Source organism: Enhydra lutris, unplaced genomic scaffold (genome assembly GCF_002288905.1).
Source record: "Enhydra lutris kenyoni isolate GAN:26980312 unplaced genomic scaffold, ASM228890v2 scaffoldscaffold20, whole genome shotgun sequence".
NCBI classification, from domain to species: Eukaryota; Metazoa; Chordata; class Mammalia; order Carnivora; family Mustelidae; genus Enhydra; species Enhydra lutris.
In genome coordinates this window covers 19115350-19136559 of record NW_019154104.1, presented here as the reverse complement: position 1 = coordinate 19136559, position 21210 = coordinate 19115350, and the positions used below count along the sequence as shown (strand labels likewise).

Sequence of the window (21210 nt, the reverse complement as noted above, 5' to 3'; positions counted from 1 at the left end):
TCCCAGGGTCCCAGAAAGAGACCGGCGCCAAGCTCAGGGCCAGCTCTGCGGAAAGGTGTTGGGGTGGGTGGAACCCTGAGGCGGCCTGGTCTCCGGAGACTCGTAGGTGCAGGTCAGGCCGGCCGGCCCGCAGGCAGTGCAGCGGGCTCCGACAGCGCCCCACCGCTGTGGGCTCTCCGGCGCAGACCGGTGTGCAGAGGCGCGGGCCGCTTCGGGTTGCCTGTCTGTTCTCCCCCCCCTCCCCCGGCGTCAGTGGTTCGCTCCGAACATCCCACCCCGCGCGGCGAATGCCGCGGCCCGCCCCGCTTCCGGTTGGTGCCGGGCCCTATATCCGGTGTCCGCCCGCCCTCGGCTCCGCCGCCGCCGCGATGCTGTCCCGGTCTCGCTGCGTGTCCCGGGCGTTCAGCCGCTCGCTCTCTGCCTTCCAGAAGGTATTGTCCGGTGGGGCCGGAGCACCGGCGGATGAGAAACTCGCTGGCGGGCAGAGGGGCAGCCTGGGGAGCAGGAGGGCGGCGCGCCGGTCAAGCCGGGCACCAAGGGCACCGGGACGCGGAGGCCGCGGGCTGAGCGGCCCGGAGCCGCCGTTGCTCTCGGGGTCGTCTTGCAGAGCCCAGCGGCCCCCCGCCTTCCCGAGGCAGCCGGTGCCCAGTCTCCTGCTGGGCCCCACCCTCCGCCCCGAGCCGCGCCCGTCCGGACACGAGACTCCGAGTTTGGGAGGCGGCGCCGCCGAGTCCCCCGGCGGGATGGGGGCCCGCCCCCATTCTCCCGGTAGTGGACGTCAGCCCCGATGGGAAGTTGAGGTAGTTTGGCAGGCCCAGGGTGCCGACTGGGACTGAGAGCCCTGGCTGTTGTATTTGCCTTTTGGAGTCACGAGATTCACCTGTCACTAGCACCTCGGCCGCTTTGAGTCTCTTCTTAAAAAGCTGTTTCTTCCCTCCTTTCATCATGGGTGACGTCGGTAATGTCTTCTTTCTCAACAGGGGAACTGCCCTCTAGGGAGACGTTCCCTGCCTGGTAAGTTGTGCCCTTGCCATCACCTAACATGCTCTCCTCCTGGGCAGAGCAGTATTTGAAACCGGGGTGCCTTCGTTTCTCCACACGATGTGGAGCGAAACAAAGTGCTATTTAATAACAGCTGTCCCTTACTCATTTGGCACATAGTTACCGAGTTTCTACTGCCTGTCAGGCACTGTGCTAGGCGCTCACGAGGGATGCAGCAGTTAACAATTCTTACCTTCCTGGAGCTTAAGGTCTAGCGGGAATGTGTAACTTGCTAAGCAAATGAGGGATCATGAATTTTGATTAAGTGCCGAGAAGGAAATAAATGAAGGTGGACAGAAGGGCCCTCTTTCGTAGGGGACGTTAAAGCTGCAACCCAGAGGTTGTGACAGAGATGAGTTCAGTGAAGAGCAGGAAAAGAAAAGGAATAGCATATACAGAGTCCGTGAAGAAGGGAAGAGCTTGACGGTGTTTTGAAACTGGAAAAAAGGTGATTTAGCCAGAAAATTTTGGTTAAAGGAAGAAATGGCATGAGATAGGAGATGGTGTAGAGACTATTGGAAGGAATTTAGGTTTTAATCCCAGTTTTTTTATATGCCTGACATAAATATTCATTGGATGAGTCGATCCTATTGTGAGCTTTCTTTGGGCCAAGTATGGTTCTGAGTGCTTTCTGTGCATTTGCAGTTAATCATCAAGAAACAGAGAGGTGTTCACAGACCTGTACCCCTGAAACAAATAATGCATTATATATTTAAAAAAAAAAAAAGGTATTCTCTGTTTTACAAATGCATGCCCCAAGGCTAAGAAAGGGTAAGTGCCTTGACCAGGGTTACTCAGCCACCTATTGGTCAAGCCAGCTCTACCTGATTCTTCAACCTAAGCTCTTAACCCACCACGTCATTTACTCATGTGCTCAACAGATCATTTGAGTTCTTCCTATGTGCCAGGCACTGTGCTGGGTGACAGGGATACAGTTGGTCTCTACCCTCCAGGATCATAAGGGCTAGCTGGAGAGATAGCAAATAGACATTTATGCACACATAAGGCCACAGTTACACTGTGGTGACTGTGAGCAAGGAGTGTAGGGTATAATGAGAGGGTGGGATGTAGCCCATCTTGGGAGGGTCAAGAGTGTGGTGAGAATGTCAGTAAAGGCCTGCCTGAAAAAGTTATATTTAAGCCAAGTCTTTAAGAATACATAGCAGTTGGCCAAGAGAACAATATTCCAGGCAAAGGGAATTGCTAGTGCAAAGGTTGTCAGGCAGGAAGTGACTTGACCTGTCATAGAAATGGAGAGGAATTCTGGCTGGCTGGAAAGATAGGGAGGGCTGGACAGTACAGGAATGTGTAAAGTTCTTGGACTTTATTCTAAGAGTCATGAGAACATAGGCACCTAGCAGAGTGTAAACTCTTAGTGGACTCTGAATAATAAATATTCTTTTAAACTAGGAATCCTAAAAGTAAACATTTTCTCCATGTATAGACCGGCAAGACAATGGAAAGAACCTTGTACTTGGGGTTTGCATTGTGGCTCAGGGCTTCACCTTGGGCTAGTCCCCTAAACCTCCAGAGGCCCTACTTATATAAAAAGTGGGAATAATAGCAGATGGTCGTTCTACTTTAGGGAGTTGTGAGACATGAAAATCAAAATGAGGTCATTATGTGAAAGCTTTTTATAAACCCTAAAGCAGCTATACAAATGAGACTTGCCGTAGGATGAACTCTAAATTGGACTCAGGGTTCCAAAACTCAGGATGGGCTGCTGGCTGTTCTAGCTCAAAGATACACTCTGCTTGGGATTTGTACTGCAGAGGCACGGACTGCTGGACATGGTGATTTCCTTGACTCTGAAACCCTGGAGATTTGGGGGAGGAGGAGGCCAAAGGGAGAGCTGTTTCTCCTCTCTTGTGTCCTGAGCCCATGCTTTATTTAGAAAGAGTTGTTAATCTGAAAAAAAAGAAGACCCCTGAAAGAATATTTCAGGTGAGGTGGCAGCCCTTGTTAGTTGTGATTAGTTGTCAGTGGGGGGAATGCTGTTATCTGTCATAACGACATTTGGTGGGGCAGAAAGGGGCTCCCACCTTGCTGAGTTTGACCAGAGCAGAAGACCTCAGAGCTCAAGGGAGCGCAATAAACTGAAAGGAGGAACAGTGATTTGCTCAGTAGTGGGGCAGACTGGAGACCCTGGGCTGAGAGTAGCCCCGTCTTTGCTACTAAGGTGTATGCAGTGAGACTTCCAGCTCAGTGCATTTTAAGTAACCAGGGAAACAGCAACGCAGACCAGACTTGCCCACTGCTTCTCAGATTAGGCTCTGTGTAATCACAGGATAAGCCATGATAGGTCTTTCTCTAGCTTCAATTCTATTTGAACACTCGAGGGAGTAGGGAGGTTTTATTATGAAAACCTGTAGGGATAATGACAGGTTATGAATTTTAAGGTAAGCCCTTAGAATTTCCCACCCTTTTTTTCCAAACACATACCCATTCTCAATCCCACATACCTGTTGCTCTCTGCCATTAAGAAGCAGGACTCTGGGGGCGCCTGGGTGGCTCAGTGGGTTAAGCCGCTGCCTTCGGCTCAGGTCATGATCTCAGGGTCCTGGGATCGAGTCCCGCATTGGGCTCTCTGCTCAGCAGGGAGCCTGCTTCCCTCCCTCCCTCTCTGCCTGCCTCTCTGTCTACTTGTGATCTCTCTCTGTCAAATAAATAAAATCTTAAAAAAAAAAAAAAAGAAGCAGGACTCTGTGTGATAAGGATTATATTGTTGTCTACATTTGATCTTGCTCTATGTCAGAGTTAGGGGGTGACAGATTTTTTTTTCCCATTCCCAGCAGGTATCCTGTATAAGAGTTGTTGGTTATGAGTTGTTTTGTTTCTTGCAGGGGTCTCCTTATGTCAGGGACCAGGTTACCCAGACAGCAGGAAGATTGTGTAAGTATCACTGGGGAGCACAGATGTGTGGCCACGGGGTATTTAAGACACCAGTTCTAAATTTGACCACCTGCTTTCTTCACTGGCTTCCGGGCCTAGATTATCAAGGTGCTTATGTTGAGTCTGTAGGCCTAACCTTGATGTTGATTTATGACATGTGATATACCTTGAGCTTCAGCCCCATGTCAGGTGGTGTGTGCTTCTCCTCAGGTGTTTAGATTGTAATGAAAGTGAAGTTGAACTCTCTCTTTATGGGAATAGATATAGAAGGTGGCTCTTAAGTATTGTGGTTGGATACAGGTACAGCTGAAGGGCCGGAGGTTAACATTGACTGTGGCGATTTAGAGCATAAATCTTGGTAGCATAGTTATTTGTTTTTAGAAACAGTAAAAGCAAAAGACAGAGTCAGTTGAGTCCTGGGACTTTGACTACATCAGAGGGAATGCTATTATTGCGTAACAGGGTTTGGAGAAAGGCCACCTGTGTGTGTTTCAGATTAACTTCTGCTTATGAGTGTTGCTTAATGGGGCTTTGCATTCCAAGTATTTTCAGGGTAGCGGTAAAAGGATGCTTTCTAGTTATCTGTTAAACAGCCATCAAGCTGGGTTCTGCAGGGGGGGAACCCTCAAAATGAAGGGTCACCAGTTCTTTCACTGTGCATCACGATGGGATTTACCTTTCAATTAAGAAAATGATGCACTCAGCACTAGAAACATGAATTTCTGAGTTAGGTTTTGGAGGGCAATTAGCATTCATGAGTCTTGAACTATGTGTATTTTTTGATCCAGCAATTCCGTTTCTAAGAATTGTTACAGAAGAACTGGTATACCCAGATTTCTCTCAAAATGGCCAAATACAGCAGGATTGGTTAAGCTATGTCATGTTAACATGTCCACACTATGATAAGTGGGGAAACATGGGTTATAAAATAATTCTGTTTTTTACTATACAGTATAATCATGGGTTTTTTGCTGTTTCAAAATATTCTACAAGTGAACATCTGATACTTCTGTAACTTAAAGATTATTTAGAGCAGGGCACCTGGGTGGCTCAGTGGGTTGAAGCCTCTGCCTTCAGCTCAGGTCATAATCTCGGGGTCCTGGAATCGAGCCCCACATCGGGCTCTCTGCTCAGCAGGGAGCCTGCTTCCTCCTCTCTCTGCCTGCCTCTCCACCTACTTGTGATTTCTGTCTGTGAAATAAATAAATAAAATTGATTTTAAAAATGTTAAAAAAAATTATTTAGAGCAATTTAAAATGTGCTACTCATCTGCAACTTAAAGGAAAATTGGAACAACTACAAATTTTGATGCAATAAACACAACAAAGAAGTGTTTAAAAGTAAATTACTCTTGGGTGCCTGGGTGGCTCAGTTGGTTAAGCGACTGCCTTCGGCTCAGGTCATAATCCTGGAGTCCCGGGATGGAGTCCCGCACCCAGCTCCCAGCTCCATGGGGGGTCTGCTTCTCTCTGACCTTCTCCTCGCTCATACTCTTTCTCACTGTCTCTCTCTCAAATAAATAAATAAAATATTTTTTTAAAAAAGTAAATTACTCTTTTTTAAAGATTTTTATCAGAGAGAGCACAAGCGGGGTGAGGGGCAGGAGTATGAGAGGGACGAGCAAACCCCACTGAGCACAGAACCTGACACGGGGCTGGATCCCAGGATCCCGAGATCATGACCTGAGTCAAAGTCAGACGTTTAACCTACTGAGCCACTGAGGTGCCCCAGTAAATTATTTGTTTAAAAAAAAAAAAACACCCCACTAAACTTTGTGGGGTGAGATCACCCTAATCTAATACAGTACCCACTTTATTTTTAAAAAACTTTATTATAAAACATTTTGGTTTTTTATGATTCAAAAGTGAAACGAGACTTTACCCTTGTCTTGCAGTGCCCCCCAAGTTCCTCCTCTTAGGGTCAGCCAGAGCTGCAGGTTCTTGAGCGTCCTCACGGAGGAGTCTCTGCAATCGCAAACTACCCATGAGTTCTTGTCCATGAACACTTAACACATGGTTATAAACTTTTTGCAGATCACCTTGTGTTCTGTGCTTTAAAAAAAAAAAAGCGTATTTTCCCCTTGATTTTTTAAATAGATCTTACAGTTATTTTGACATTACAAAAGTAAAAATATCAAGTGACAACTTAAATCTATCTTACTTTTGTATTACAAAGGTGCTTGTTATAGAATATTCAGAATCCTGAAGTGTAGAAAGTGAGAAGTCCCCATTGGTCCAGATCACTCTCCCAAAATGTGTATGTATATAACAGATAACCGTAGGTACTGTATATATCTACGTCTCCCACTCTCCAGAGTTAACCACTGTTAATGGTTTGTGTTACAAAGTAGTATCATTCTCTAGTTACATTATTTGAAGTTAGTGTCCTATCAGAAAATACCTTGGTCTTTTGAAATTCCTCTTGAATGAGTCCAGAATGGACCAATGATTGTCTCCTAGCCAGAGAACCAAACTAGGAGATAGAGGTTTTTTTGGTGCTTCTGCCCTCACCCAACCCCTGGGCCATAATATCTCGTTTTAATTCTGAGTTAACTGTCTCTTGCTGCCTTACCTGATCTCAGTTTGTAATCCTGCAGACAGAAACCTCATTGTTTATGGCACAGTGGCAGGTACTGCGAGGGCGCCCAGTTTATTGTCCTTGGATTTTGTCTAGGAAAAAACTTAATTGGGAGACTAATTCCTTATGGTGGATGTGCAAAGGATGCTTATCTTTTTCTTCACTGAACCAAATGAAAGTCTGTATTTTGTGGGAGCCGACATTTCACTGAGCACAGGGTTCTGGACTCAACCGAAGGCATTTACTACGTAGAGTACCCGTGTCGTCCAGGCTCTGCTGTAGACCTGCTGAGTCAGTCTCTGGGGATGGGGCCTGGACATGAATGTTTTAAAAAGTCCCTCCAGGTGACACTCCTGGGCACCCTTGGCTGAGAATCACTGATTTAAAGAGAAAGTGGTCTATGTGTGTGGTTCTAGACTAGATTGCCAGTGGTTCACCTGCTGAAGGAGTTTACTTTTTTTATGGTTTTTTTTGTAGTATTAACAACAATAGTGTCTTCAGTGTTCGCTTCTTCAGAACTACAGCTGTGTGCAGTAAGTACCTGCCTTCAGTTTCCTGCCTTCTTGGGAATGGTGTTTTAATGGCAAGAGCAACAACTGACAAGAGTTTAATTAAAAAGGAAAAATACGGACTACATGTGATTTCCTCTTTTGCTTTTTTCCCAGAGGATGATGTGATTACAGTCAAAACTCCAGCATTTGCAGAATCTGTCACAGAGGGAGACGTCAGGTGGGAGAAAGGTAAAATTTCAGGGCCTACTTCTTAAGTTGAAATATTTGATGAAGTTGTCATCACTGACCTCCCCCTCTCCCTGCCCCAATAAATCGGGTTCCTCCCTTTTCTACACGAAATGTAATTTTTCCTGGCCCTGTAGGGAAGGGGTCTTCTAACAACTATCTAAAGGGATTTTGTAGCTACTAGGGTCCACTGCCCGCCCCCCCCCTTAACAGGTAGCCTTTGTCTTTTCAGCTGTTGGAGACACTGTTGCAGAAGATGAAGTGGTTTGTGAGATTGAAACTGACAAGGTAGGCTTGTCCTATATTAGTGTAATTTTTCGTGGTCTCCCTTTGGTTTTTTAACCTAATTTTTAAAAAGGGGACTTAACTGTTATGATAATTTTTAACTTGCTCTAACCTCAGTTGTAAAAGTGTTGGAATAGCTCATTAAAAAGAAAAAGCTTTAAAATTTTAATTTTAGATTGTTCTTAGTGTATGTATTATGTACTTCAGTAGCATTAATTTTGTAGCTTGTGTTTGCGTGTGTGCATACGTGTGTGTGAACTGCTTCAATTGGGTTTTTGTGTCTCACTTGGAAATACATTATCTGAACATTGCTTTTAAGGTTTCTGAGGAAGGACTAACGGTGAATCTTCACAATAGCGTTGACTCCTTATTACTCTGAGATCGTGGCCTCGGTGTTTCCATAAGCAGAGTCTAATATATCTGTGTTGTGACTGTTGTGACTCATATTTGAGATTCTAGAAATTTTCTAATGCTGAGTAAAAATTTGGACTCTTTCTCCCTTGGTCCTTGTTTTCCAGACATCTGTGCAGGTTCCGTCACCAGCAAATGGCGTGATTGAAGCTCTTTTGGTACCTGATGGGGGAAAAGTAGAAGGAGGCACTCCTCTTTTCACACTCAGGAAAACTGGCGGTAAAGAAGTTCTCCTGGTTGTCAAGGTCTCCAGTGTTCCCCCTTGGAATTGGGGCTGAGCATAATGTACTAATTCCATGATACCTCCGAGACTGTTTCGCTTTCCAGTTGCTGTTAGTTGAGGGACTAAGGTGATATTTGTGTAGTGGGTACTTTTAAGCGCTAAGTTCTAAAAGAAGATGGTATTTAAAAAACAAAACCTCATAGTAACTGTTATTTCCACATATATTTCTTATGCTAGACCTTTTCTTTATAATAGAGTGAAGATTTTAAAGTTAGTGATTTTTTTTTTTTTTTCCTTTCTTCCCTCCCCTCCTCAGCCCTGGCATCAGAATCAGATGGGACCTCTAAAAATAACATGCAGGGCACCAGGTGGCTCCAATGTTATTTGACCAACTCTTGATTTCTACTCAGGTCCTGATTCCAAGGTCCTGAGATCAAGCCCTGCCCTGGACATGGAGCCTGTTTAAGATTCTCTGCACCCCACCCCCCACCAACCGCCGCTCGTGCATCTCTGTCTCAAATTTAAAAAAAAAGCAAAACCCCGCAAATGCCTAGACCCCATGGCCCAAGGATTCTGACATATTAAATCTGGGGTTATCATCCTAGTTATCTATTAAAGTTTTTTTGTTTTGTTTTGTTTTGTTTTTTTAAATGCTCTCTAGGTGATACTGATACACAGGGCTGAGAGCCACTATTCTTGGTTGGTTTTTTTTTTTTGTTTTTGTTTTTTAAGATTTTGTTCATTTGAGAGAGACAGAGTACAGTCAGGGGAAAGGGCAGAGGCAAAGGGAGAAGCAGACTGCCTGCTGAGCAGGGCACCCCACATGGGGCTTCATCCCAGGCCCTGGCAGACGCTCGACTGACTGAGCCACCCAAGCCCCCAAGCCTCCTATTCTAAAAGGAGAAGAAGTAGTATTTCATGGTGTCTATTCTGGAGAATTCAGTATTTTTGTGTTTGTTTTTCTCATAACATTTCTGAGGGAGGTTGCTCTTTCTCTTGGGAAGAAGTGGGAAATAAGGAGATGAATTTGTATGGCACCTTACAGTCATTATGAGAGATTAGAAAAGAAAATAACTTTTTCTGATTCTTGGTTAAATGCTGTAACTACTAACGTCTGTTTTTCTTTCTTTATCAAAATAGTTGAGAGAGAGAGAGTAGATTGCATCCTTGAGATTAATCAGGGTAAGACCAGAAGCCCAGAATGGAAATAGTGTGCAGTAGAAGGCTAGGGAATAAGATAAATTCTTTCATCTTCTCTTCATTCCTTAGAATGTTCTTGTAATTTAAATATGAAACCAGGTATGTGCAGATGGATAAAATAAAAATATCCAATTTAAAGTTGTGGTTTATGAGCATTATGCTAGATGAAATGCTTTGAACTCTTAAGTCTGAGTGAGCCTTTAATTATTTAAACTTTTATTTTTTAATAGTTAAGAGCATTCTTCCATATGTGATGTTAAAATGGAAGACAAGACTGTATTCGCATTACTAGAAATGTGTTGCTTTCATGTATGTGTATCAACATCTTCAGTTGCCTGGGTTTCTTTTGCGTGGAAGTTTACATTGTCACGGGCTTAGTAGGTGCTTTGAAAGTACTTGCTAGATTTGATCACCAGTTGGTGCTTGTGGGTCAGGAAGGCAGCTGAATGGAGTCAGTTATGTAATGTAGGACGTCGAGGAGGCCTGGGGAGTGCAAGGATAGCGCCTTCTGTCATTGTGTGCATTTCATAGTGCCTTGTATATAGCCAGTTAGCATTTGTCAGGTGATTGGAGATGGAGCTTTTGCTGCTAGTCTTGCTAAGTATCTGTGATTTGGTCGCTTTTTGTTCCAGACAGTGCCAATGGCCTCTGTTTTTCTTCTTTTCCAGCTGCTCCTGCGAAGGCCAAGCCAGCCGAAGCTCCTGCTGCCGCAGCCCCCAAAGCAGAGCCTCCAGCATCGGCAGCTCCTCCTCCCCCCGCAGCATCCATACCCACTCAGATGCCACCAATGCCCTCGCCCTCACAGCCTCTAGCTAGCAAACCTGGTATGCCTCCACCTCCCGTATGTCTCCGTGTGGGAGAACATCATCTTCTCCAGTGCCGTGTTCCCTCACTGGGCGGAATCGGAGACCATTCACGGCTCCAAACAAGCTCCATTGGCTGCTGTAGAAGGAACTCTAGACTGTAGACCTGAAGACGGGTTTGGAGCCCAGCTTTCTGTTTACAGCTCTGTGACTTAGGCTAGTTACGTTACTTCTCGGCAGATCGTTCATTTGTGAAGTGGGAATGGTACTAGTACACCTCACAGTATCTTAAGGGTTAAGTGACAATTCAGTCTGAAAGCACTGGCACTTAGTAAATGTTTCTCTGATTTCCTTTTTTCTTTCTTTCTTTTTTCTTTTTCTTTTTTTTTTTTTTGTGCAAAAAGATGATTTTATTAAAGCACGGGGATGGGACCTGTGGGCTGAGAGAGCTGCTATGTGTCTGATTTTGCTGATGGAGCGGTCCTTCTCTTCATTTTCAGTGTCTGCAGTGAAACCCACTACTGCCCCTCCAGTAGCTGAGCCAGGAGCTGGCAAGGGTCTGCGTTCAGAACATCGGGTAAGCCTCTGGGGACCACTTCCAGGAAGAGACAGGGGACCGTGTTGAGATTAGTGGAGTGTGGCATTGTGGTGTCTCCCTTTGAATTGCTGGCAGCTCATGGCAACCGAATTTAGGAAGTGGCTTGTTCGTAGTCCTCCACTTGTCATATGAGGAGCCTAGAACCTGAAGTCTTCAGAACACCTGTGCAGTGGCTTTTCCCATGGTGCTGTGCTCCCACTGGCCTGCCTTGGCTGAATGAGCTGTCCACAAGGGCTGGGAGCTTAGTAGTGTGCCCCTCCCTCGCACAGTAACACACGCTGCAGGGAAGTGGTCTTACTGAGCCCTGTTCCTATCCTCCTGGGACACTTCACTGAGGGCTCCGTGGTAGCAGTAGCTGGTAGGGGCACCTGTAAAACCTCAAGGAAATATATGGTCAAGAGTGTGGGTTCCTCTGCCTAAGAAGACCTCCTAAAAATACTACAGCCTCAGAGTTTGTTGCTGATGAGTTTCCATTGCACAAGTAGCTGTTCTCATGCAAGTCTTTATCACCAGAAATCTGTAGTGCTTCTTGAGCTGACTAGCCCTACACCACACTATTCCTTTTCAAAAATTGATTCTGATTTTTAAATCAAACCATTTCCTGAATTTCCATTCTTGGTCAAACTCAGGCACCTCTGAGCGAGTAGTTTTTGTCTGGCTTTCCTTGTCCTTGCTCAGAGGCGCCAAGGCCACCACGGGAAAGAGAGCCTGGAGCTCTTGTTGTACTTAGGTATCCTAGTCCTTGACAAATCGGTCCTTGCAAGCTGAGTGCCCCCTTGGACTGAGTGGGGGGCTTGATCTGGAGATCCTGGACCGTCAATCCCCATCCTGCTTCCAGGAGAAAATGAACAGGATGCGGCAGCGCATCGCCCAGCGTCTGAAGGAGGCCCAGAACACGTGTGCCATGCTGACGACTTTCAATGAGATCGACATGAGGTGAGAGCTCTGCGTCTCTTACTCCCCGCACCTTTTTTGTTGAACACTTGAACTTGCCCCAGCCCCTACCTAGTTCTGATTCCAAAACTAACAGCAAGAAGAGGTATTTCTTTGCACTGTTTGTTGATTAAAACCCAGTGACCCATTGGGTTCATTCTCTAATTGCCTGCCTCTGTGACTTAAAAAACTTAGCCGTTTATACCTGAATCTTGTGATGTCTGATAAGTGAAGCTGGTAATGGTGGTAAACTCTGATGACTAGTGTTGAGTTGCCAAGTAGAGATGGCGCAGTGGGGCCTACCCTTGGGATGGAGAACCCCATGACCTCAAACTCAGAGCCAGAGCCCAGTACCCTGCTGCTTTCTCACAGCGACTGCTCCTGATTTGTGTTCCTTAGCCACTCAGATTTGGGGGGCGAATAAGCAGCAGCTTGTCGTAGCTTTCGCCTTTCACAGCTGTGATAATGAAATGCAAAGCAAGTTGTGTTTTTCACTAAGAATCCCAGGGTGGATAACCGAAGGGGCAAATTTAGTATACCTGTTTCTAGGGTGAGCTGACTGTCGACTCACCCATTTTCTTCAAGGTTTGGTGTGTACAAGTGCCAGCACTGTGGGGAAGAGAATGTAGTTAAATTTGGCTCGCGTGTTGGAGTGCGTACTGTATACAGGTTGCTATACTGTCTTTGAGGGGAGTGCAGAGATAAGTGAAAAGAACATCACCCATCTAGAGCTCACCGTCTGATTGGGTGCACACAGAGTAAGGGGCATTTGGGTGGTTCATTCGGTTGAGTGACTCTTGATTTGGCTGAGGTCAGGATCTCCAGGATCGCCGGTGTCGGGCTCAGCAGGGAGTCTGCTTGGGATTCTCTCTCTCCCTCTCCAGCTCCCCCTGCACTCTCTCTCTCTAAAATAAATCTTTTAAAAAACAGATGAAGTAAAATCTAGAAAAAGAAGTTTCAGAAGGGTACAAAGTATGAAGTGGAGAAAATGAGATCATTTGTTTTGGAGATGGAGAGCAGAAGTGGGGAGGGGAAGTTTCCACTGTGCTTCGTGGAGGAAAGAGTTTTTGTTTTTGTTTTTTAAAGATTTTATTCACTTATTTGACAGAGAGCACAAGTAGGCAGAGAGGCAGGCAGAGAGAGACAAGGAAGCAGGCTTCCCGCTGAGCAGAGAGCCCGATCTGGGGCTCGATCCCAGGACCCTGGGATTATGACCTGAGCCGAAGGCAGAGGCTTTAACCCACTGAGCCACCCAGGCGCCCCAAAAGAGATTTTTAATAGACCTTAAGATGGACTAGCATTCTGACACAGGTGGCAATGTGGGGAAGGGTCATTCCAGACGATGTTAATAATATGGAGCTGACCCAGGAAAGTACAGGACACATCTGGGAGCTATCTGCTGTGAGGAGTATGTGGGAAAGAACGGGAATAAAGTTGGATCCATACTTCAGAATGTTTTGAATGCCAGTAATAAGAGTTTCTATCTAATTTGGGAGATAAATCATGAAGTCTTCAGGTCATCCCTTTGCTGCTTTTTCTCAGTGTTTAGTCTGCTCACCTACTTCTCATTAGGGAAATTTGTTTTCTTTTGGAAGGGATCGGAAAAGCCTAGAGAAGGGAGTGGTTTATGGACAGTGTGCTGTGGCATTGTTCACAGAGTAGGGCTCTGCAGCTGGCTCACTAGCCGTCATCCACGCTGTTGTGAAGCTTCCTAAAGAGACTGGATGTCACGCAAGCTAAAGGTTTCTGTCCTTGCCGTCTGTAGGGCGTAGGGAAGGACCTCGGCTAATGAATCACAAAGGCTGCAGCTTATGTTTCAGTGCATTAGGGCCAAATTGTACACAAATTGAATTGGGCTTTGAAATTCTACCTAATTCCTTAAGACAAAACATGTAAATATTTGTGGCCTTGGAAGATGCAGTTGGCCCAACAGCTTTGATCGGAAGGTAAGTGCAGTAGCAGGATCTCGTTTCAGCAGCTAATCGAGGTGTCACGTAACGGTGGCCTGGGGTCTCACTGCAGTCGGTAATGTGGTTTACATCGAGTGCCCTTGGGTCTTGTGCTGATCGGCTACCCATAAGGGGCCTTCCTGAGACCTCCTCCTCTGCCCTGTTGTCCCAGGCCTTGCCTCCAAGGGCAGAGCTCTGAAATAGAAACTACTTAATGACCAGACAATAGCATTTGGGCAGGTTTGAGAGCAGAGATGTTTATCACGTCTCTTTCCCTCTTCTGTAGCTCTTGTGTCTTGGGATCCAGTAATGTCTTTAGGGTGGTAATCCTAGCACTAAATAAGGTTAGACTCAGGAAAACAAACATTTAAACCTAATCAGTGCACCGCCCCCCCCAAAAACTTCCTTTTTCAAAGGCAAACAGTCTGAGGGGGAGTTAATGTTATACCATCTTCTCTTTCATGCTAATATCGAATTAGGCCATTATGGGGAGAAAGGGAAAACGGAGCGTTTGGGCCTGAGATAAAGTTAAATTCAATTTCCATCACAGAATGGTATTCCGATAAATACTGAGTTTTCTGCAGCAAAATGATGGGAAAGCCATCTCCCACTAACTGCAGTACGTATGTGGCACATCTATGGAAAACCAGTCCTAAATGAACAAAGGCTGTTGACATCGCAGAGGCTTCCCAGAAGGCCCAGCTGCTTGTACTTTAAAAGCTCAGGTCCACACATGTCCACTTCCTAAATACCAAGGGAACCACATCCAGTAAACTGATACGAAGGGCAAGGGCTGTGTCCTTATTATCTTGATGCCCGGCCTGGGCCGTTATGTGTGGTGGGTGTTAGCACCTGTTTGAAGGAGCAAGTATATGGAATTGCGGACTCTGCGGAAATAGGAGGGAGTCTGTTGACTTTGCCTTGAGCCTAAAAGAACGCTGGTTCCGTATGTGGTCTGTACCTGACCACATGGAGCCCGAAACACCTGTGGAGTTTTGTCAGGTTTTTGTTTTCATTACTTAGGAAATAGGAAGAATGTCACAAGGAAGTCCTGATCAAGTTTGGTGGGTTTTTTGGGCAGTTCTAACAAGAAATATAAAGAATATTGTTTATCTTGTAGACTTTGTTTATACTGAAAATAATTTTTCCTCAGAGTAGAGAGCTCATGATTTTAGGGACGCTGGAAATCACTTTCTCGTCCAGGTCAGGGTGTTAGTGTGCTGCGCGAGCTCTTGTTCACATTCCCGGTCACTGAGTTCTGTGACTTCTGGAACAGGAGGAAGCCCTGTAGGGGCTCAGCCTACCCCGAAGACTGACTGGACCCAATTCCTTTGATTCCAGGTTTTGTAAAGAAGCGAGGTTATGGTATTGACCTCCCCTGGACTATTTTAAAACTTGAACTTAGGTAGATGGTCCAGAGTAAGGGAAAAATGCTTACCCAATTGTGTACATGGAGTTAGAAACTGGTATGAAAGGCAAAATAAAGGCTTTGTGGTCACTTGTTTTGTAATGTGTTTTTATAGTAACATCCAGGAGATGAGGGCTCGGCACAAAGATGCTTTTCTGAAGAAACATAACCTCAAACTAGGCTTCATGTCAGCGTTCGTGAAGGCCTCAGCCTTTGCCTTGCAGGAGCAGCCTGTGGTCAATGCAGGTGAGTTTGTGGTGGCCGGACCCAAAGAGGTCCTGGGAGGTGTGTGCTCCCCCACACACAGAGACCGAGGCTTTATTTCATACCCGTGAAAACATGAGTGTTTTTGTGTCTTTGTTCAGGTATTTCTTGATTCACCTTCCTGAAATGGTACCATGATTATTTTTTCCCCACTAGCGGGACAGAGTAGTTTCTCGTCCAGTTCCTAGCTGGGCAGCTGCTCTGCCGGCAAGCACTCCTAAGCCAGCCCAGCTCTCAGGGCTTCTCCTGTTCTGTCTAGCACCTGCCTTCCCATGGGCCCCGGGATCTTGGGGCCTGACTTCCCCATTTGGCATAGGCTCCAGGGTGACCTTTGATTTCTGTTCGATGGACCTCAGTTGGGAGACCTTGGGCTTGGCCCTCTTTCATGGACTTGGTGCTCATTTTCCTTACTTTTTGCTCACCTACGTCATTGAAATGTTGACCTTACAAGCCGTTCTCTTTCCTATTGAGACACTTCTCTGTTCCCTGGAATGTTGGAGAGGGGATAGTGGCACTTTTGCAATCCTGAGCAGTGCCAGGGTCCCTAAAGATCTAGAAATAGAAGCTCTAGTCCCTTTCATTGAGTGGTATGCTCTAGGTAGGGAGAGGGCTGTCTTTGCTTTGCCCAAATGTGTACCTCTTGGTTTCTTCCGTTTTTCTCGTGCTTCCTGACTGGCTCTCCATCCCTTTCTTCTGCCTGCCTGTACATGTAGGCATTTTTGAGTTATTTTGGCCTCTTTCTCACTAATATGCTTTACTTCAGTGGGTTATCTGACAATACAAGAGTCTTTCTGTGGACAAGATTGCCAAGCTTATATTTTCTCCTGAGCGCCAGACCTAGACTTTCCGCTGGTTTGCTGGCTTACACTACCCTGCTTCCTCCGGAGTCTCCGAGAACGAGACTTCCCTCACCTCTTGTGGAGAGGAGGCCGTGGAATGGGCAGCACTACCCCTCCTCCCTTTGCTAATCTGCCTTTTTGGGAGCACTTTTCAAACCTAGCCATTCTTCATTAAGGGAGGGTTTGGGCGAGCTAGTTAAAGGGAACCCCGTTTGTACCTGTCCTGTATGAGGTGGTGTCCTGAGCCTTTCTGTGAGAAATGGATGCTCCTGTGCTCGGCCTCCTTCAGGGTCTTTGGGAGATGCTAGGATTGGTTGGCCCGGGAGTAAGAGGAGCATGCCACAGGTGATGCGGCGCTTTTCCTGCTGGCTGCTCAGCCCGCACTGTACCAGGCACAGGGGATTTTTACTCTGTTGACCAAGTATTTCCTCATTCGCCCAGGCTTGGGGCGTTACATGTAATGTATGTTTTCTCTCAACAGTGATTGACGACACAACCAAAGAGGTGGTGTATAGGGATTACATTGACATCAGTGTTGCGGTGGCCACCCCACGGGTACGTTGGGGAAGGAGGTGGGGAGCTCTGGTCTTAGACTCTCCCTTTGCATGAAAAAGCAGACCCCTGGGGAGAGAGCATTTCTGCAATCCTGTCTTTTTCAGAAGGGTGTTAATAAAGAGTAACCTGCTTTTGTCCCACCTATCTTAATGTCAAACCTAAATATTTTAGACTCTGTTAATCACATTGTCATTAAGATACTCAGTGGGGTGGGGAGAGCATCCGCTGGTATCAAGGGAGTTAGTTATAAAGGGTACTGTTCATCTGAACTGAAAACAGCTTCTCACTCTCATCAGGGTCTGGTGGTTCCTGTCATCAGGAACGTGGAATCTATGAATTACGCAGATATCGAGCGAACCATCAGTGAACTGGGAGAGAAGGTAAAGTGGAAAGCAGCGTGTGTGTCAGCTGCCAGCAGGTCAGGGAGCGGGGCGGGGGTGGCCAGGGAAAGCTGGGTTCACCAGGGGTCAGTGCTCAGGGAACCAGAGCCTCACCGTGCTGGGAAAGGTGTGCAGAGCCTGAGACTGGCAGTCACCCCCAGGAGCCAAAGTCTAGCTATCTGGCAGTGCTCAGTCACAGAAGTCACGTGCTTTTGTCACAGAAGACCTTATCAGAGAAGGCCTGCTGGGGAAAGCAAAGGTCCTCAAGGCATTGTGCCTGTCCTCGGGTAGAAGCCTGGCCACAAGTGTCTCAGCTGAACAGTAGCTAGAAGTTGGACTATTGATCTCAGATAGGAGCCTTCTAGGCTTCTGTAAGTGAAGAAAGCTGGGTTTTACTTCTATTTCAATGATTCAATCTCCATTCTTAGGCCCGAAAGAATGAACTTGCCATTGAAGACATGGATGGTGGTACTTTCACCATTAGCAATGGAGGTGTTTTTGGCTCGCTCTTTGGAACACCCATCATCAACCCCCCCCAGTCGGCCATCCTGGGCATGCACGCCATCGTTGATAGGCCAGTGGCTTTGGGAGGCAAGGTAGGAACCATCACTGCTAATGTCCTAGCAGCTAGATGATGAGGAGAGGGAAAGCTAACTAATAATTATGACAATCTACTGTAATTTCAGGCATAAGTTGCATCTCTTAGTTTCTACTTAATAGCTAAGGCACTGATCTCCATGTGGTGTGTGGTTCTGCATCATTTGGGAACTTCTTAGAGAGACAAACTCTTGGATCCTTTCCCAGACCTGATGAAGCAGAAGCTGCAGGTGGTTCTGATACAAGTTAAAGCGGGAGACCATGGAGTTGAGATGACTTGCTCCTTCTTTAGGAGGGGTCCTCAAGCTCCATTCTCGAGGTGCTGTTGGGAGTAGGGACACAGTTGGAAACATGGTGCTTGCCCCTGGGAAACAGAGCACAGCAGTGAAGATCTCTGAGCTCCCAGGTTGTATGAAGGTTTAGGTGTTCCCTTGGGAGTTTGGGCAATGAAGTCTTCAGCTGGCCCTAGAAGATATGTTGGTAGGAAATTATTTTCTTGGACTCCTGTTTTGAATCTTTTTGGGTCACTAGGGCTTGTGAATCCAAAAATCCTAGGTCTTCTCCTTTGAAAATGCTCACACACCTAACTTTGCATACTATTTCAGAGAATTTGAGGATCTCCGGTTACTTTTTAAAATTCTAACCCTAAAGAAAAAACTTCAGTCTGCAGAATTGAAGGGAAAACTTTTCCTTTAGACAGCAGATGAAGGAAAGGGCAGAGAATGTTTTTGTTTCTTTTGAGATTTATTTGAGCGAGCACGCACACGAGCATGTGCCCGCATGGGGGTGGGGGGCTGCTGAATGTGGAGCTCGACCCCAGGACTCTGAGATCACGACCTGAGCCAAAATTAAGAGTTGGACGCTTAACCGACTCAGCACGCAGGTGCCCAGGAATGCTTTTAAAAGGCATTTGTGAAGAGACTTATTTTCTTGGTTAAGTTTTCTTGAGTGGGAGAGGTTTGCACTAAGGGTAAGCCTTGGTCTTTGAAAATAGGAAGGCTCCAGAAGCAGCATCAGTAGGAAAAGCTCTGAAATTGGAAACTTTTCTATGGGCTGTGCTTTCTCATGTCTGCACTTCCAATGGGGCTTTCTCTGCCGCAGACAGACCTGTTGACTTCTCTCCATAGGTGGAGGTGCGGCCCATGATGTACGTGGCACTGACCTACGATCACCGGCTGATTGACGGCAGAGAGGCGGTAACTTTTCTTCGCAAAATCAAAGCAGCGGTAGAGGATCCGAGAGTCCTGCTACTGGACCTTTAGGAGGAAGCCACGTACCCTACACACCAACGATGCAGGAACTGAGCACCAGTCTTCTCCCTGTCCCCTCATGGGTCCCAGGCTAGCCTGGTGCCAGGCACATGTTGTTGGCCTCCAGCAGGAAACCAGGGCACTACGTAACCAGCAGCCACAGGTCTTTTCTTGGTATTCTGCCAGGCTCTCCCCTCTCTGCACCCTTCTCTTCCATTCGAGTATCTTCTTGAGGCTTAAGGGAGGGAGAGCCTTAGTGGATGCTCATTAATATTCCTGCCTTTCTCCCATTCGTCTTTCGCAGAGATGATTTTGCTTCTCCCCTGGGCCAGTATTCTATAGGGAAACCACTGGGGACCATGTGATCAAGTTTGTATCTTAAAAGTCTGTTCTCCAGAGCCGCCTCGGAGGGTGTGGTGTCTCCCGAGCTCACAGCAGCCTCTTGCCTGGCTGTGCACGTTCTCACGTGATCCCACCGATGTGGAGGTATTGGCCACAGACCAAGAGGTGCTGCTTGCTGCTCAAGTGACACGTTCATTCTCTGCTGCCGTGGACTTCAGGATGCCTCTTCTACCTCGTCCAGGGAGCACTGGCCAGGGGATCTGGGGAGGAGGGGGGTAGGTGGTCTGGGGGAGGGGGGCCAGAGTCCCCTCCCTGAGGTGGCATGTCGTAGACAAGACAGGAGCAGAGCCCACCCTCTCCGTCAGCCTCCGTTTCGGCACAGAAACAGCCGTGGTTGTCCCGACCTTTGCAGGCTGCTTGGAACCATTCTAGCACATCGCTGTCAGAGCAGCTTCTAGCACGTCATGGCAGTGGGACAGGGCATGGTCACAAGGGCTGGCACCTGGTGAGGTTGGGTAAGGGGGCTTCCTGCGGACTGGCTCAGACTGATTTGAGCTTTTACTTGCCATTGGCATCAGCACTTGGACTGAAGGGCGAGCTCTGTTTCTCTGTGCGTCGTGGCCCTTGGGGGAGCGGGGGCTCGGGGAGGACGGACTGTGGTGGAAACCAGCCCCAAGATGCTACCACACAGCGGGGAGAACGGGCAGTGTCGCTCAAGGTAGTGTTGCCCCTTGGGTCTGGACACAATCATTGGAATTGCTTGGAGCAAGTTTAAATACACACATCTTGTCCTGAAAGCTGCTGGGCTTCATTGCTTCGTATCCAGCTGCATCCAGGCCTGAGGCTGCTGCCCCTGACACCGGGAGCCCCTGACACCGGGAGCCACTGACTTAGTGCACGTGCCCGTTTGGATCTCGAGCAGAGGAGCAAGGCCTGGAGGGTGGGGTGGGGGGAAGGGTCGGGAGCCGATACTGAGTGCCTGCAGCATCTACTCTGTCTTCACTATTCAGAACTTGTACCTAAAATATTTAAAGAAATTGATTTTAAATGCAAATTAAAGGGCAAATGTTCTCAAAAGGTTCCTGCTTCTGTGTTCCTTTTAGTTCCCACGGTGCACGGCCCCAGCACTGTGACTGTCCCGAGCCTTGGAAGCCACAGCGGGTCCCCGGGGTTAGTCCCTGAGATGCCAGGCTTCTGGTTACTACTGTGCTAATCTGACAGCAGGTGGAACCCTAGCCGTCCGTGTGCCGGGAACGTGCCTGGCTTCCTTCCGGCGAGCCCCTCGGCCCGACAGGCCACACTCTTGGGGAGACTTCACAGTGGCTTCACAAAGGTGTGAACCAGACGTCAACAGACAAGCATTTTTGTGGGGGCTCGCAGCATTTCTGGGATGGATTGAGGAGGTGAGCGCAACTGAGAATTCTGCACTTTGGACTTGATTGCCACATATACAGGGTGCTCGCGGTCGGTGAGCACAGATGACAGTAGGTCACCTCCTGGGAGCAGTGGTCTGGGAGCGTAAGCAGTCAGGGTTGGGAGGTGACCTAGCCGGACTGCGGGGGACAGACATACGGTGTCTGAGCTTAAGCAACATCCCCACCTGCTGGGCCTGCAGTGATGCCATGTCTAGGTGGGCTGTCATGGGAACGAAGTGGCCTCAGGACAGAACCAGAGTCAATAGGTGGGGGGGCAGAAATGGGTTCAACAAAAGGCAGAACTTTAGTATTAATCTGTCCTGGGCTTGGTGCTAGACGCTTTCTCTTGTAAACTTACAAAGGAGGTATTATTAACCCCATTTTGTCAAAACGAGGTAGACTGTAAGGCCCATAAGGGCTGGGACACCACTATTCCGTATTCAGGGCCCAGCAAGGTATCAGGTGTGCAAGTGTGTGTTGCACGGATGAGGCCCAGAAGTTCAGAAGCAAC

The 21210-nt window shown here is 47.3% G+C and overlaps 1 protein-coding gene across 1 annotated transcript; it reads left to right on the top strand.

The window, feature by feature from the left end:
• Positions 1 to 330: 330 nt before the first annotated feature.
• LOC111148511 (dihydrolipoamide S-succinyltransferase) lies at positions 331 to 20571 on the top strand. The gene is made up of 15 exons (XM_022505120.1): positions 331 to 431; positions 981 to 1014; positions 3885 to 3933; positions 6988 to 7043; positions 7176 to 7250; positions 7480 to 7535; positions 8051 to 8162; positions 10035 to 10190; positions 10670 to 10746; positions 11606 to 11703; positions 15173 to 15303; positions 16642 to 16715; positions 17012 to 17095; positions 17524 to 17691; positions 18820 to 20571. Exons 1-15 carry the CDS (start codon positions 369 to 371, stop codon positions 18952 to 18954), a joined length of 1368 nt encoding a protein of 455 aa, XP_022360828.1. The 5' UTR covers positions 331 to 368; the 3' UTR covers positions 18955 to 20571.
• Positions 20572 to 21210: the final 639 nt, after the last annotated feature.

Coding starts and splice junctions, on each gene's coding strand:
- LOC111148511 (XM_022505120.1), top strand. CDS start 369: ATGCTGTCCCGGTCTCGCTGCGTGTCCCGGGCGTTCAGCCGCTCGCTC. Junction 15,304..16,641: donor GCAGCCTGTGGTCAATGCAG/GTGAGTTTGTGG, acceptor TTCTCTCAACAG/TGATTGACGACACAACCAAA. Junction 16,716..17,011: donor TTGCGGTGGCCACCCCACGG/GTACGTTGGGGA, acceptor CACTCTCATCAG/GGTCTGGTGGTTCCTGTCAT.